The sequence below is a fragment of the Rhodamnia argentea genome, chromosome 6 (genome assembly GCF_020921035.1).
Source record: "Rhodamnia argentea isolate NSW1041297 chromosome 6, ASM2092103v1, whole genome shotgun sequence".
Lineage (NCBI taxonomy): Eukaryota > Viridiplantae > Streptophyta > Magnoliopsida > Myrtales > Myrtaceae > Rhodamnia > Rhodamnia argentea.
In genome coordinates, this window is record NC_063155.1 from 29187047 (window position 1) to 29201003 (window position 13957).

The 13957-nt window shown below is 44.6% G+C and overlaps 2 protein-coding genes across 5 annotated transcripts; both read right to left on the minus strand.

Annotated features, from left to right (window-relative positions):
- Positions 1 to 140: 140 nt before the first annotated feature.
- Positions 141 to 6335, minus strand: LOC115757635. 4 transcript variants are annotated; one of them, XM_030697958.2, is made up of 5 exons: positions 5410 to 6335; positions 5320 to 5373; positions 2369 to 2974; positions 1746 to 2037; positions 141 to 583 (listed from the first exon to the last, which is right to left on the minus strand). In XM_030697958.2, the coding sequence occupies exons 1-5, from the start codon at positions 5968 to 5970 to the stop codon at positions 561 to 563; spliced, it is 1536 nt and encodes a 511-aa protein (XP_030553818.1). In that variant the 5' UTR covers positions 5971 to 6335; the 3' UTR covers positions 141 to 560. The 4 variants fall into 4 exon arrangements, with proteins under 4 accessions (XP_030553818.1, XP_048136194.1, XP_030553810.1 ...); XM_048280237.1 differs by having other exon boundaries at positions 5320 to 5995; positions 6030 to 6334; XM_030697950.2 differs by having other exon boundaries at positions 5320 to 6334.
- A 1235-nt stretch (positions 6336 to 7570) lies between these two features.
- On the minus strand, positions 7571 to 9451 carry LOC115725815 (glutathione S-transferase U17-like). Its single transcript, XM_030655446.2, has 2 exons — positions 9050 to 9451; positions 7571 to 8194 (listed from the first exon to the last, which is right to left on the minus strand). The coding sequence occupies exons 1-2, from the start codon at positions 9371 to 9373 to the stop codon at positions 7817 to 7819; spliced, it is 702 nt and encodes a 233-aa protein (XP_030511306.1). The 5' UTR covers positions 9374 to 9451; the 3' UTR covers positions 7571 to 7816.
- Positions 9452 to 13957: the final 4506 nt, after the last annotated feature.

The window sequence follows — 13957 nt, forward strand, 5'->3', positions numbered from 1 at the left end:
ATGAGTTTCTTGAATTGCTCTTTCAATGCAGCTAAATAACAATCGAATGACATGGTTAGGGGACTCAATTTCCCTTCGGTGAACAATATGACCAGGAAAATTAGCAGAAACGCAGCGCTAATGGTCAGTGTGCCAACAACTTACAGAACAACCTCTTATGCAATTGTACAAATGGTCGGACAATACAACGGAGATACCAGGGTACTCACGACCGAGCAATCCAGACCAAACATCTTACATCAACATAGGACCGCGCATAAATATAATCACACAACAATTGAAAGAATTTTGTATAAACCTGAACAGAAGAGTTTCCAAGTGGCATCTCTAAAACTTCCCAAGGCTGATAGAAATTGCACACATCATGGCCGGTGATGGAGACTGGAGAGTGCTGTTATGATACTTTCGCCCATTGGAATATTTTCCTTCTCTGGCTTTCAGGCAACAAATTGGGTCAATACTGCATAAAAACAGAACTCAATCAAAGCGTACGGAAATCTAGATCTGTAGAGCACTTTTGTATGCCCAATACTCCTGCTCCACGACTGCTTCGCAATCCCTCACTTACTGAAGTCTCCAGCCACTGGAAGAAAAGCAGAGCAAAAGGTTGAGAAAGAGAGTTTCAGAGAAGAATGCAAACAAAAAAAGCGTGAAAAAATGGAGAGGAGATAATAGAGCTAGTAACATTAGGAAGAAGTTGGTCCTTTTCTTGTGCGCAATCCATCTGATCAACAACCAACTTAAAAGGTCTATAAAGCAAAGTACACCCTTCGGATAACTGTGGCCACAGCAATCTATAATAAAAAGAGTTCTCTCCTACAGTTTAAGTCACGTTGCATTCGCCAGGCTATTCCCGAGATGGTATAAGGGCTTCATTTTCAACCTAGTTTTCCTTCCTAGTTCCAAGTAACCTTCTAAAATTTTGCACACTGGCTTTGGAAATATGTGACATCGTAGATGGAATGCTGGATAATCTTTTCGGATACAAATAAATTGACCTGTGAGTTCTTCCCCCTGTCTACAACAGTTTGCTTGGAAACCCCGATTCTAGGTAATCTATGCAAGATAAAGCCCAAACTGCCCACACAATGCTCGCTGCTTCTCTAACGCAAATACTAGATTTTCCTTATAAAAACATCATGCTTTTTCTGCTCATACAAAAGTTTTGATGGATACAGCAGGAGAACCACCGCATTAAACCTCTAAACACCAGCCAGCCATTATAAGAACCAAGAGACTGCTCCTCTTTGGGGTAGTATGAACTCACTACAGTAAGATTACCACGATATTCTCAAAATCAGATGCATCTATACGTATTTTTATTTATTTATTTATTTTTGCGCAATTGGACGCATTGTTACATCACTATTGAATCCTTTCAGGCCCTTCAACAATTCATTCATCTATCATCTTTCTTGAGGAATCTTTAGTGTTACATTTTCCAGTACTGAGACGAAGAGAGATCACTTCTTTTAATGGTTGGCCAAATGACAATGTCTTCCTTCTTTACCGAACACTAGCAAACTAGCATAATCTTATGCTACTATAGCATCAGCAGTTCAATGTGAACTAGACTCGGGAATCAGGATCATGACATGGAAGAATATTGACTAATCACCAATCATCCGATGCATTATGTACTACTCAAATGGAGTCGAATTAGAATTGGCCTACAACGTATATACTCCATGGTATAAAGATAATACTCAGCCAAAGAAAACAAGAAGCTTAAACAATGATCTCACCTGTCGAGGAGGGTGGCACAACCACGACATGCATAGTGGAACTATTTGGAGGAAGTTGCAAGCGAAGCGGGAAGAGCTTCCCATTCAATGGGCTTCGAGAGCACACGATAATGCCCTGCATCGCCGTCTCCCCCTCCAACTTCCGAGTCAATTCCTCCACATTGTTCCCCCTGAAGTTCAACGAATAGCCTTCCATATCTTCCCCTTCGACATTCCCGTTTTCATCGGCAATATGGTAGTATATGGTCCTCCCTTCAATTTTTGGGGGTGACCCAACATAAGAATCATTCGACTGCACAAGCAAATCCAAGAACAAATTAAGTCACTTCCCGCACTGAACATCAACTAGCTCGAGTAATGACAGATCAACGGTGAACTCAGCCCAATGGAGAAGTCTTTTAAGGTCCAATGCAACTGTTCTTCACAAGCACCATGTATCAGATCGAACAACTTGTCCTCAAAGGATTACTCAGTGACAAAATCAAATCTTGGCAGACATCAATCTATCTATTAACAATTGGCTACTCCATCTCTCCTCAAGCACTTGCACAAAATAAATCCGCAAAGACCATTCGTAGATAATAAATAAACACAGAAAAGAGAGACGAAGTGGAAACACGCACCTCCTGCCTAGAGAATCGCCCGGAATTCGCCGATGAGGACGACGGCGACGCGGTCTCCGAGCCGAGGGAGGAGTCGAAGTGGTCGAGGGGCTCGACGGGGCGCATCGCGGTGGGGGAATGGACCTCGATCTCGATGACGTCGACGTCCCAGAGGACCCACTCCTGGGTGGCGGTGTGGTGGGGGACGTCGTGAGTGACGGAGTTGCGCCACGGGGGGAGGCCGCCGTTGGCGCGGAGGAAGTGGCCGTAGCGGGTGCGGAGCTTGACGTGGGTGCCCTCCCTCACGGCCTCCCACTCGAGGGAGGAGTCGAGGCGGCGGGGGAGGGACTGGATGACCTTGCGCCCCGTCATGCCGAGGAGGAAGGGCTGGTTGGAGGCGGTGAGGTACTTGCCGTAGCGGCTCTTGAGGCGGACGACGGAGTCGGAGTTGAGGACGAACTCGACGGACCACCGGGCGTTGGGGGAGGACCCGTCGCGGGCCTGCACGACGCCCTCCTCGTCCTCCTCCGCGACGAGGTACTTGTCGTGGCGGCTCCGGAGGCGCACCACCTTGGCGTTGCGGAAGAACTCCATGCCCGATAGGAGGCAGTAGCCGGCGCCGGAGATCTGTCGGAACGAGGAGAGAGGGGAAAGGTGATCGAGGATGAGTTCACACGGGAAGATAATAAGACAGACAGTCATACATGTCGTGACGCGACAAGACAATGCGCAGCGAGTTTAAGGAATAAGAAAATGGGGAAGAAGATGCCAAGTCAGCGAACAGCCGAAAAGTCAAAGACGATCTCCGTGGGCGGTGACTGCGCGGGCCGGGGCCCCACAACGAGGGGGGATCCGAGTACATTCGGGCCCACCAGGGAGGTTCCCTCTCTTATCCCACACTTTTTTTTTTTTGATTCGAGTGAATCGGCAGGTCTATCTTTTGGGAAGTGGCGTGAATCCATGATTCACGGCAATTCTAACAATTTTATTTTTTTTGTCAAAAGAAAGATTCTATTCATCGACACGGCAATTCTAACATAGGGACTATTATAAAAGCAGTTGTCCCGAGTTCTTGGCCTCATTCTTCGGTCCTCACTATGATTGGCTCGATTCAGTACTAAGTTTTTCGGCAATTAATCTTCTTAATCTATGTCGTTGTCAACTGATAGAGGAACCTCCATTAAAGAGATTGAGATCCGCCATCCCTATGCACGCATGGACGAAAGCTAGTAGCACGTATCCATGGGGTTTAATCAAGAAAAACGTCCCTAAAAGAGAGTTCCAATCTTTCAAATATCGACCGGGTCAATCTTCGGTACTTAAGTGCCTAAGGCGTTTTGATTATTGCGAGCTCTTGGTCAGTGTATATTGGGGCGCAACCGATATATCTACATAGGATCCACCCCGCTAATTTTTTCGGCTATACAAAATGGAACCTTCATTAGTGGCAATACAGAGTGCAAGCACAATCAATTGATTATGGTCTTAATTGTCCAAGCCACGAGGCAATGATTAGAGCCATGCGCCCACGAACCACCTGCAGGCAACAGGAATAAATAGCATGCTCATCTACTACCACTATGGTCATTAGTCAACAACGAAGAAGAGCCTTTCCAATTCCCACCCTGTGCTTTCGAATTGACGGATAACAACCCCGCTCCACCTTAAGTTCATCGTGGCGGGGAGCTGACTAGAGTCTATCATCGCCTAAAGGCAAAGGAGTGGATGTGTAGGCATACATATAAGCCATCGTGCCTTTTTATTTATTTAGTTTTTTTCTCATCCTAAGGCACTTATTGAGTATACGGATACATTAAATTCATTAAGTTCAAGGCATTCATTATGTTAGGTAACAATAATAAATGGATCACATTATCTTTTTACATGGTCATGTGTTCGAGCCATATCATGACTGAACTTCTTACAACTCGATACCATCTGCAATTGCTACCTTGTGTTGATAGATATTCTGATTTCTAATACGTAGGTGGGGCTATCGTAACAGGTTTGTACACCTATGGACGATAAATAATAATAATAATGCTAAGTGGGTTGAAAAGATGACAAAAATGTAAGCTCAGTTCTTGAGATCAAGAACTTGTCTTAGTGGGCTGGTCGATGCTTGTTTCAGGGGAAAAGATCGACGACCTAGATGACTCGATCACTCGGCCAGCGATCATCTAGTGACAGATCAATTAGTCTATTAATATCGACGCGGGTCACGTCAGATTCACCTAAAATTTATAGGGTATCAAATGTAATTTGAACATGGGCTTCGTGAATAGTATTATTTATAGTATAAGATCAGTACAAACTACCCTATTAATATGAATTTTTTTTTTTTTTAGGGGAAGCTTCTTTGTGCCTATTGCTAATCAACGCACCAACTTCTCTTTTATACTTATGTGTCTTATTTGGTTACTTTCCAAGGAGGCACACCAAGGAATTGACCTAGTGCACGCACATGATCAAGCCGTCGACCGCGTGAAACTAATGTACGGTTGCTTTCGCTGAACACGGAGGTTGTCTTATGTTCACACCATTTTTCAGTCTCCCGGGTTTCCAATGTCGGCTCAACTTATTCAAGAAATCGACCAGCCTCTCACTTTATGATAGCACAAGTTTCTTTCGTTCTGATTAAGCTCGACTAGATCATCTAAGTAAGGAGCTTGTGCACTATTAATCCTTTAATATGGTTACGCAACCAAATAAAGATAATTATTAAAGTTAAGTTAGCTTTACCACGATATTTAAAATTTCCCGTAAAGCTTCTTTGATAAATGACGTGGAGAAATAAATCCGATAAATGGACGTGTTATATACACGTGCTATTTTTGGTAATTAAATTCCAGAAGGGAAAAAAAATTGATTGTGCATGATCGGAATGGGGTGGAATTAAAACTTCGTAAACACGTGACTGCACATTGACCGAAAAGGACAAGCGACTGCACAGGAAGGAGAAAAATGCATACCTGCTTTCCTCCATTGTTCCTTGGAGCAATCGCCACCGCCGTCGGCGACCAAACCTCCGAACGCACCGCCACCGCCTTCGGCGACAGAACGTCCGAACGCACCGCCACATCATCACGATCATCCCCATCAAGGACGGACGATGAGAAGCTCGAAAACGACGACGCGTAGTCCTCGAGCGCCGCCGCATCCGTGCTCCGAGCAACGGCCTCCACGTCCCAGAGCACCCAATTCGTCGTCCCTCCGGCGAGGGGGTCGTCGTGGGTGACGGAGTTCCTCCACGGCGGCGGGCCCCCGTTGGCGCGCAGGTACTTGCCGCACCAGCTCCTCAGCTTCACCTGGAACCCGTCCCGGACGGGCTCCCACTCGAAGTTCCAGCTGGAGTACGACCCCTCCTCGGGCGAGGCCTGGAGGACCCTCTTCCCGGTCATGCCGAGGAGGAACGGCTCGTCGGAGGCGGCGAGGTAGCGTCCGTGGCAGCTCCGGAGGCGGATGAGGTGGCCCCGTCCCTCGACGGGCTCGACGGACCAGCGCGCGCGGGCGGAGGCGCCGTTGCGGCTCTGGCGGGCTCTCTGGCTGTCGTCGTCGGCGACGAGGTACTTGTCGAGGTGACTCCGGAGCTTGACGGCCCCGGTCTTCGTGAAGAGATCCATCGGAGACTCGCGGCGGCTGCCAACTCTCCTTCTCTTCCACCCTTCCTTTGCTTTCGCGCGAACCCTTTTCTTGACTGAGATGATCAGGAGAGGGCAGTCGAGGAAGACATGGCGAGGTCGGACCGGGGAGTCGGTTTATCTTGGGGAGTTCTGTTCTGTGTAGTGATTTAAGAATTCGGAGGAAGACGTAGAAGAGAGAAAGAAAAAGGTGGATTGCGTTGGGACGTTTCTTGTTGGGATTAATCAAAGTTAGGGTTTTGGACTTTGTTTCTTAACGGGAAAGATTCAAGAAGTCATAGGAATGGCCAAGTGGGAACGAGAACGCGATTTTCCACGACCGGTTCGATGCTGTCGTCTCGACCGTGGACATCTTCTTGGGCGGACGAGGGGTTGGAGGAGGAGGGTTAAAAGAGAAGAGGGAGTGCGCGGAGGGGTATTTTGGTAATAGGCTGGGATAATCGAGTGACGTGACCACAACAGAAAACTTAACACACTCGACTGCTTACGTGTCGATCAGTTAGAGGTGTTAAAAAAAATAAAATGAATAAGTCGATGCCATTAAAAGTGTTTGAACTTTAGGACAATATGGTAAAGTACCTTCTTTTTATTCGATTAGGTATTCGAAATTTTAGAACTGTCCCGACCTAGTTGCTTTGCGTGGATTACCATGTTATGTGGAAAAATATTCTGTAGTGTCAAAGCGGTGACAGCGGCTGACGTGAAGCTCATTTGTCTGACTAGATCCACTCATGAACCGACAAGTGGCGAACGTTTTATAACTAAATAATATCATCTGAAAAATTGATTGCTAGCCCTAAATTCAGATAGTAGCTTTTTACAAAAAAAAAAAGAAAAATAAAATTTGAAGCGGTGGTGATGGTGTTCGCGAAAGTGGATGCCTTCGACTCGGCGATCCCGCGAAGACGGAAGTCTTCGATTCTAAGCGAAATTAGAAGTTGCTTTTGAAAATGCAGATAGGTTCTCTAATGGAGTTAATCTTGAAGGACAAATTCTCTTCGAAAGAAAAGCAAAAGAGGGTTGACAAATAGAAAATATGAATGGGCATTTTTTTTTTTTTTTTTTTTTTTTGGGATAAAATGTTAGTATTTGCTTTTATGGTTAGCAGTCAATTTTCAGAGGACTATATTTGATTGTAAGACGTTTGCCACGTGTCAATCAGTGAGTAGATTTAATTAGACAAATGCGCCTCACGTTAACGGCTGAGATGGAACTTTAATACAGTTGCTTCTGCTCCGATCACCACCATCGCCTCCCACCTTGTCAAGTCCATTGATTATGGCGTTGTCACCATGTCCTCCCATCTCTCGATCTCGATCTCGAATAGACATTTTACATGGGAATTCTGTTTTAGTGAATTCAAGATGTTCCTGGTGATCAAGTATGCTACCATCATACTACCTTAGCTCAATCGAATCGCCCTTGCTATTATTTGTGACCTAAACTCCGCGGGAGCCTGATTCATCGCCCGATCTCGTGATGCTCTGTACCCGGAGTTTGGAGGATTCGTGGACCTTACTAATTGGTTGTTTCCTGCCGGATAAGATGTGGAACCAATCGATAGCGTAATCTGGACAAGAAATTAACTCAAAAAGGCCACATTGATATTGTTAAACACAGGTTTAACCGAGAACTCGGCGGTACATTCTTGTACTCTGTTCCAAATGGGCATACCCCAACCAACTACAGAAGAGGAGCATATCGGAGGGGAACCCGAAAGCTACCCAAGAAGGTCCACAACATTTATTCCAGCACTCAAGTCATCGATCATGCGACCCCGCACGACTGTACCTCTAAGACGAGCGAACAAGAAACTGCTTTCTCTGATTCACTGGGGAGAAGGAGCAGCTTTGAACTTGGCCATGATCAACTTCGCGAACTCGGCGAGCTTATCCGTCTCTGGCATCACCCCCTTCACAGCGTCGTCGGCGCAGAACCTCTCAGCCCATTTGGCCAGCCCTGGGACCTTGGCCTCGTCGAGCAGCTTCACGCCGTTCATCTTCTCCGTCACCCTCAGCCACCCGAGTAAGCACCCGAGCGCGATGTCGAGGAAGCCCACGGTGTCCCCGCCGAAGAAGGGCTTGCCCTTGCTGATCTTGCCGAACGCGTCCTCCAGCAGCGACAGGCCTTCGGCGACTTGGTCGAGCGCGGCCTTCTTCGCCTCCTCCCCTTGCGCTTTCGCTATGCCGGTCATGGACGGGAACCACTGCGTGTGATATTGGCAAAATGGCGTGATTATATCAGAGCATGGTATAGGAACATTCATGTCCAAAATTAATATACTAGGCACTGAAATCCATCCAATTTATTAGATGTCTGCTTACACTTCGCTATATATATATATAAACTTAAAATTAGGGAGAAAAGCTACAGAAAATTCCAAACTATCCTGAATTTTTTTGTATGATAGCGAAAACTCAAAAAAATACTCACTGTGACACATGTAATATAAAATTTTTCTTGTGACATAAAAAACCTCAAATTTAACACATTTACACTTTGTCGATGAACCTTCAAATGATTTTTCAGCAAAAACAACAGTATTTTTATTTTATATAAGTCAAGTGGGCAGATTTTTGTGACATAATGAATCAGCTTTCCGATATTCATGTAGGCAGATTTTTTATCGTCACCATTGACGGAATCTTGATGTGCAAATGTGTCGCACCAGGTAAAAGTTTGAGACTTTTGATATCACATAAAAAAAAAGTTTAAGTAAATGTGTCACAATAAATATAATTTGAGATTTTTTGTGACTTTTACCTCCTTAGAATCGCTACGACAATATAGTCTACTCAATAATCGCTTTCAATTCAGACTTAAAAAAGGCTGAGATATCGAAAGGAGATTATAATAATATAACGATACAATCTGAATCACAAGTGTTATGAATGGTAAAAAAATGTATAACAATCATGATGAGATTCACATATGATCTCACGCCTAATATTTCACGTTATACTATCTCGCGAAATCCAAACCGAAAATGCATATCATGCTCATACAAGTAACAAATCAAGAATACAAAAGAGGCTGAGATATCAAAGGCGGGAGTGGTTACCTTCTCGTCGATGTAGGCAGCCCAGAAGCGGGCGGTGGCGCGATCATAGGGATCAGAGGGGAGGATGGAAGGGCCGGAGGAGGGCCAGGCGTCGTCGACGTACTGGACGATGACGAGGGACTCGCAGACCGGGCGGTCGGCGTGGAGGAGGACGGGGATCTTCTTGTGGACCGGGTTGGACCGGAGGAGGAGGTCGCTCTTGGCGCCGAACTTCTCCTCCAGGAACTCGTACTCCACCCCCTTCAGGTTCAGCGCGATCCTTGGCCTCATCACGAACGGGCTCGGCCACGCCCCGATCAGCTTCACGTCGCCGTCCTTCGCCATTTCACCAGCAATGCTCGCGCGCAAAGAGAGAGAGAGAGAGAGAGAGAGAGAGATTACAGAGTTAGCTCAGCCTATCGGGTGGCTATAAATAAAAGGAGTAGAGAGAGAGAGAGAGAGAGAGAGAGAAAGTCTCGATCTTTGGAGATATCTTTGGAAGGCAAGTGGGAAACGAGGAGGGGGTGACGAACGATGAATGCTATTACCGAGGCTCGCGTGGCGATTTTACTCCTTTAATTTCATCTCTCACCTTCTTCAACGACGGCGTTTTCCCGGTGCGAGGCAGAGCTCGCACGTGCGGACGAACGTGTTTCGTGTCTGATAGTGTTTTTCCTTCCATTGTTGGCGTAAGCCCCGAAGAGAGAGAGAGAGAGAAAGAGAGAGAGAGAGAAGAGTACCATAAGTAGAAAATGCGTGACAAATAAGGTAAGACTGCTTCAGAATCTCTTTGCTTAGGTACAGGATGTACGTAGATTAGCACTTTGTGACGTCGTTTTGTGAACCAAGTAAAGAAGACAGATGGGGTCTTAATGGGGCTCTGCATTATCAGTTGGAAGGGGAACAGTCGATGTCTTTGAGGTGAGAAATTGACCACGAAGGAGGCAGCCAGGAGGGATGCTCGCATTAAAAATGGTAGTCAAACCGAGGACCTCGACAGGGGATACATGGCTAGCAACGCCCATCTAGGACAGAAGAGAGAGAGAGAGAGAGAGAGGTTGGTGGCTTCAATGGCTGTTGTCGAGACACCGAGGCTGCAAAACAAATGCGGCATTTATTGTCTTAGCCTCGAGATTATCTACCAAGTTACCGCCCTAGTGTTCTATAAAGATGGAGCTTCACATAACAACTGTAGGACTATCGTGCCACGATAGTGTTTCCGACGCACCCGTTACGTATAATAAGCAAAAATTTGACAAAAATAATATTCACTCATGTACTCATACGAAAAATTATCCAAAAAATCTTAAATTTATTATATTTTTATCAATTCAATCCTAAACTTTTTCACTTTTAATCTATTAAGTCCATCCGATCAATTTTAGTCAAATATTGCTAACTTGGCCATCAGCCATTCTACGTGACACGGTTGACGATGATGTGAATAGTTTTTATTAATATTTAAAAAATTTGAATTATTTTTTTTTTTTTTGTTTCTCTTTCTTTCTTCTTTTTTTTAAACCCTTTTTGGTTCAAAAGAGTCGACGGAGCTGCCAACCCCAAGGTGACCGCGGGCAAAGGGGTCGTCGCCCTCGCCGAGGCCGGCGAGGGCGTCACGAAGTTGGCCATGCCACGTAAGATGGTCGGAGGCCACATTAACAATTTCAAGTCAAAATTGACCGGATAGACTCAATTGACAAAACGTGAAATGGTTTAGGACTGAATTGATAAAATTAAAATGTTTAGAATTGAATTAAGAAAAATGCAATAGGTTTAGGATTAAATTGGAAAATTCAAAAGTTGTCGAACCGAATTGGCAAACGTGCAATAAATTTATGACTTTTTGGACAATTTTCCCTTATTAAACACCATCCTCAGTTTTCATCACCTACAAAAATCATCCAAAGAAAGATGAATAAAGATTTGATATTTGTGATTACTCCCATTGTAGTATTCGATCGGTTTTTGAGGCTTAGAACGTGGAATTTCTTCGTTCATGATGGATGGGTAGAGAGTGAATAGAGACGGAAGTGTCCATTCAAAGTATTCTCGGCAAGTGCTTGAGGCATCCAGGGGGACTCTAAAGGAAGATTGTTTGATCAGGAATTTCCTCTCTTCCTATAAGAGGGTGCTTGAATAGCTGAGGGGTCTTTTTGCTTTCGAGGTTCCTTCGCTTCGCGCAAGGGTTCTAGTGTCACGTAGATATAACGACGACGGAAGCAGGACAAAGTAGCGGAGGCCATGGAAAGAGCGGGCGAGTCCGGTGGACTCGCTCGAATGTTAATGTGACAAAGTCGAGTTCGGTTCCGGTGGACAATCGAATGTCGGGTGGCAGGTGAGGAGCGCCGCGTTTGCTAGCAGCTTTGTAAGTCAGGAGAAGCTGCGATGGTCGTCAGTTTTGAAGAGCTGTTCGCTATGAGGACGAGGAGTTGGTGCGAGGATGCTTTTCGATTAGAGATCTCCCCGGAGAGAGACCGCAAGAACCTGCGCAACCGGCGAGCACCATTGAATCATTAGTTCTTCCTCTTTATTAACCGACGACGTTACGAAGATGGAGATCGGTTGAGCGAATCGCAGCTTACACAAGGAGAACGAACGGTGCCAGGGTGCTTTTTCGAAAATAATTATACAAAATGATTTGGCGAATTGCAGGTTGGTATTTTAAGCAGGTGTACCGTATTGGCCAATCAGCTAGTCTACTAAACGACTTTGTAGATCAGTTTTTGTAAATCGATCTCGATGTATCCGGGGATTGTTCTAGTTAGGTAAGAAGTCAAAAAAAATAAATGAAGAAAGTGATAACTGACTCCGGAAGGAGGGTCCACATTCAATTCCAGATAGGCCAATTAGAAGGTCAATTTGGTGAGGACACTTGAAAATGCTGTGTATGTAGCTAGTAGTTATAGTAGGGATGGAAGCAAACTACTTAGGTGTCAATACTAGTCATTGATTCATTTTTTATATACTCGGATCATATATGAGTTCACTAAATTTAAAATTTTGGTCAAATATGAGTCAAAGCTTATAAAGCCCATTCAAGTATGGGTTTTAATGGGGTTTTAGCTCCACCCATTTTCGACGCTATAGCTTTCCAAGCCCCCGCCGCCGTCGCCACTGCTCGCCCACCCCCGCCCACCACCTCTGCCCATCCCGCCTCCGCCCACCACTACCGCCACTCGCCCACTACCCGGCCCCACCGCCAGCCACTACCATGGCTTCCCGCCAGCTCCTTTCCGGCGGGAAGGAGGAGGGGAGACAACTCAAGAATGGGAACATGGAATCTGAAGCTCCGCTCCTGAAATGGGCTTTGAAACCTCGCATCATGGGCATCGACGAAGCTGGTCTTGGCCCTGTTCTTGGTTCGCGCTCTCGTTGTCATCTTTTCTTGTCAAATTTCTGTGCTTTTGGTTCGATGCCATGCCCGATTGTCTCTGGGTTTTTTCTGTGCTCATGCGTTTTCGTCGACAGGTCCAATGGTGGACGGGTGCTTGTACTGCGCTCGATCGTATCAGAAGACGCTCTCCACTTTGAACTTCGCAGGTTTTTGCTCGTTTGTAATACTTGGGTTTTCCCCCTTTTCATTATCCTTTCCCTTTCCTCGTGAACGTCTCGTGCGGCGATTTGAATCCGTGAGAAAGATTGACTTTCTTTTTTCCACCAATTGTTTTGATTTTTCTGGGAATCTTCTGGCTAAAAAGAGTGAGTTTGGCCCCCCGAGGGGAGGGGAGAAGGGCGGGAGGTGTCCATATAGGTTGAGTCGAGTCGATTGAATTTTCATTGCATGAATATGGGTCAAAATGGTTAAATTGATCAATATAAGTCAAACCATATTCAACCCAATCCAATCCAAACCCGACCCAACCCACCCATTTGGCACTTCTAATTACTGGATGTTAAAAATGCTAGACAATAGGTTTAATTACTTATGCGTTTGGTTGGGAGAAAACTCCATAAAAAAGAAAATTATTTTTTGGAAATTAATTTTCAAGATAACAGTTTGTTTTCTTTTGTTTGGTGACACGTGATTGAAAACGTTTTCTGGTGTTTGGTCCTCAATTGAAAAATGATTTCAATCTTATGACTTTATTTGAGTCAAAAATTAAAAAGTCAAACTTTTTAAAATATATATTTTTTTATTTTGTACTATATACAACATTATTCATTTCCACGCATATTTTTTTTTGTTTTAATTTGTCATTTTCTTCTTCCTTCGCCGGTCGCCGAGCCTTAGCGATAGTCGGTGACCGGCCACACGAGATGGCCACCTCGCTGGAATCTAGCGAGCTCAAGCTTCGCCGGCCTTGGGTGAGGCTCGACCTTGCGTGGCTGGTGGTGAAGAGGAAAAAAAAATTAAATATTAAAAAATTTTAAAAAAATTTGAGAGATGCAATTTCGAAAATTATTTTCACCTCTATGGAGAATTCACTTTTCTAATTTTATGCATTAATTTTTCATTATTTGAAAAGTATTTACTGTTGACTAAATAATTTTCGATAAATCAAACGGGTGAAAGTGCGGAAAACATTTTCATTAATCAGCAATTTCTCTTTTTGATTTGCTTACTCTCCATTTTTGCTTCTAACGTGTTTCGTGTGGGCCACTCTTGGAGGGACACAAATCCACGTAGACAGGAATAATTAAAGCGATTAATCATGTGGATCCTCGGTGGATTCAACAAGCGTCCCAAATAATGATTTACCTAAAGATTGCTAAAAATCATAAATTTACATATTCATGTCACATTTATTTCAAATTAATTTTCTCGTTACAAAATATCTCAAACCGGTACACACGTGCCACATTCATCCCAAAGTAATTTTCATGTCACAAAATATCTCAAATTGATATATTAATGTCACATTTACCTCAATTTTTTTTTTAAATTTTTTGTGTCACAGCTCAAAATTAGCCCTTTTAACTGGTTTCTCA

Excerpts from the sequence above, each read along its gene's own strand:
- LOC115725815 (XM_030655446.2), bottom strand. The coding sequence starts at position 9,373 with ATGGCGAAGGACGGCGACGTGAAGCTGATCGGGGCGTGGCCGAGCCCG. Across the intron at positions 8,195-9,049 it reads CTGCCTACATCGACGAGAAG|TGGTTCCCGTCCATGACCGG; the intron begins GTAACCACTCCC and ends TATCACACGCAG.
- LOC115757635 (XM_048280237.1), bottom strand. The coding sequence starts at position 5,970 with ATGGATCTCTTCACGAAGACCGGGGCCGTCAAGCTCCGGAGTCACCTC. Across the intron at positions 2,975-5,319 it reads GGAACAATGGAGGAAAGCAG|ATCTCCGGCGCCGGCTACTG; the intron begins GTATGCATTTTT and ends TCGTTCCGACAG. Across the intron at positions 584-1,745 it reads TGTGCCACCCTCCTCGACAG|TGGCTGGAGACTTCAGTAAG; the intron begins GTGAGATCATTG and ends CTTTTCTTCCAG.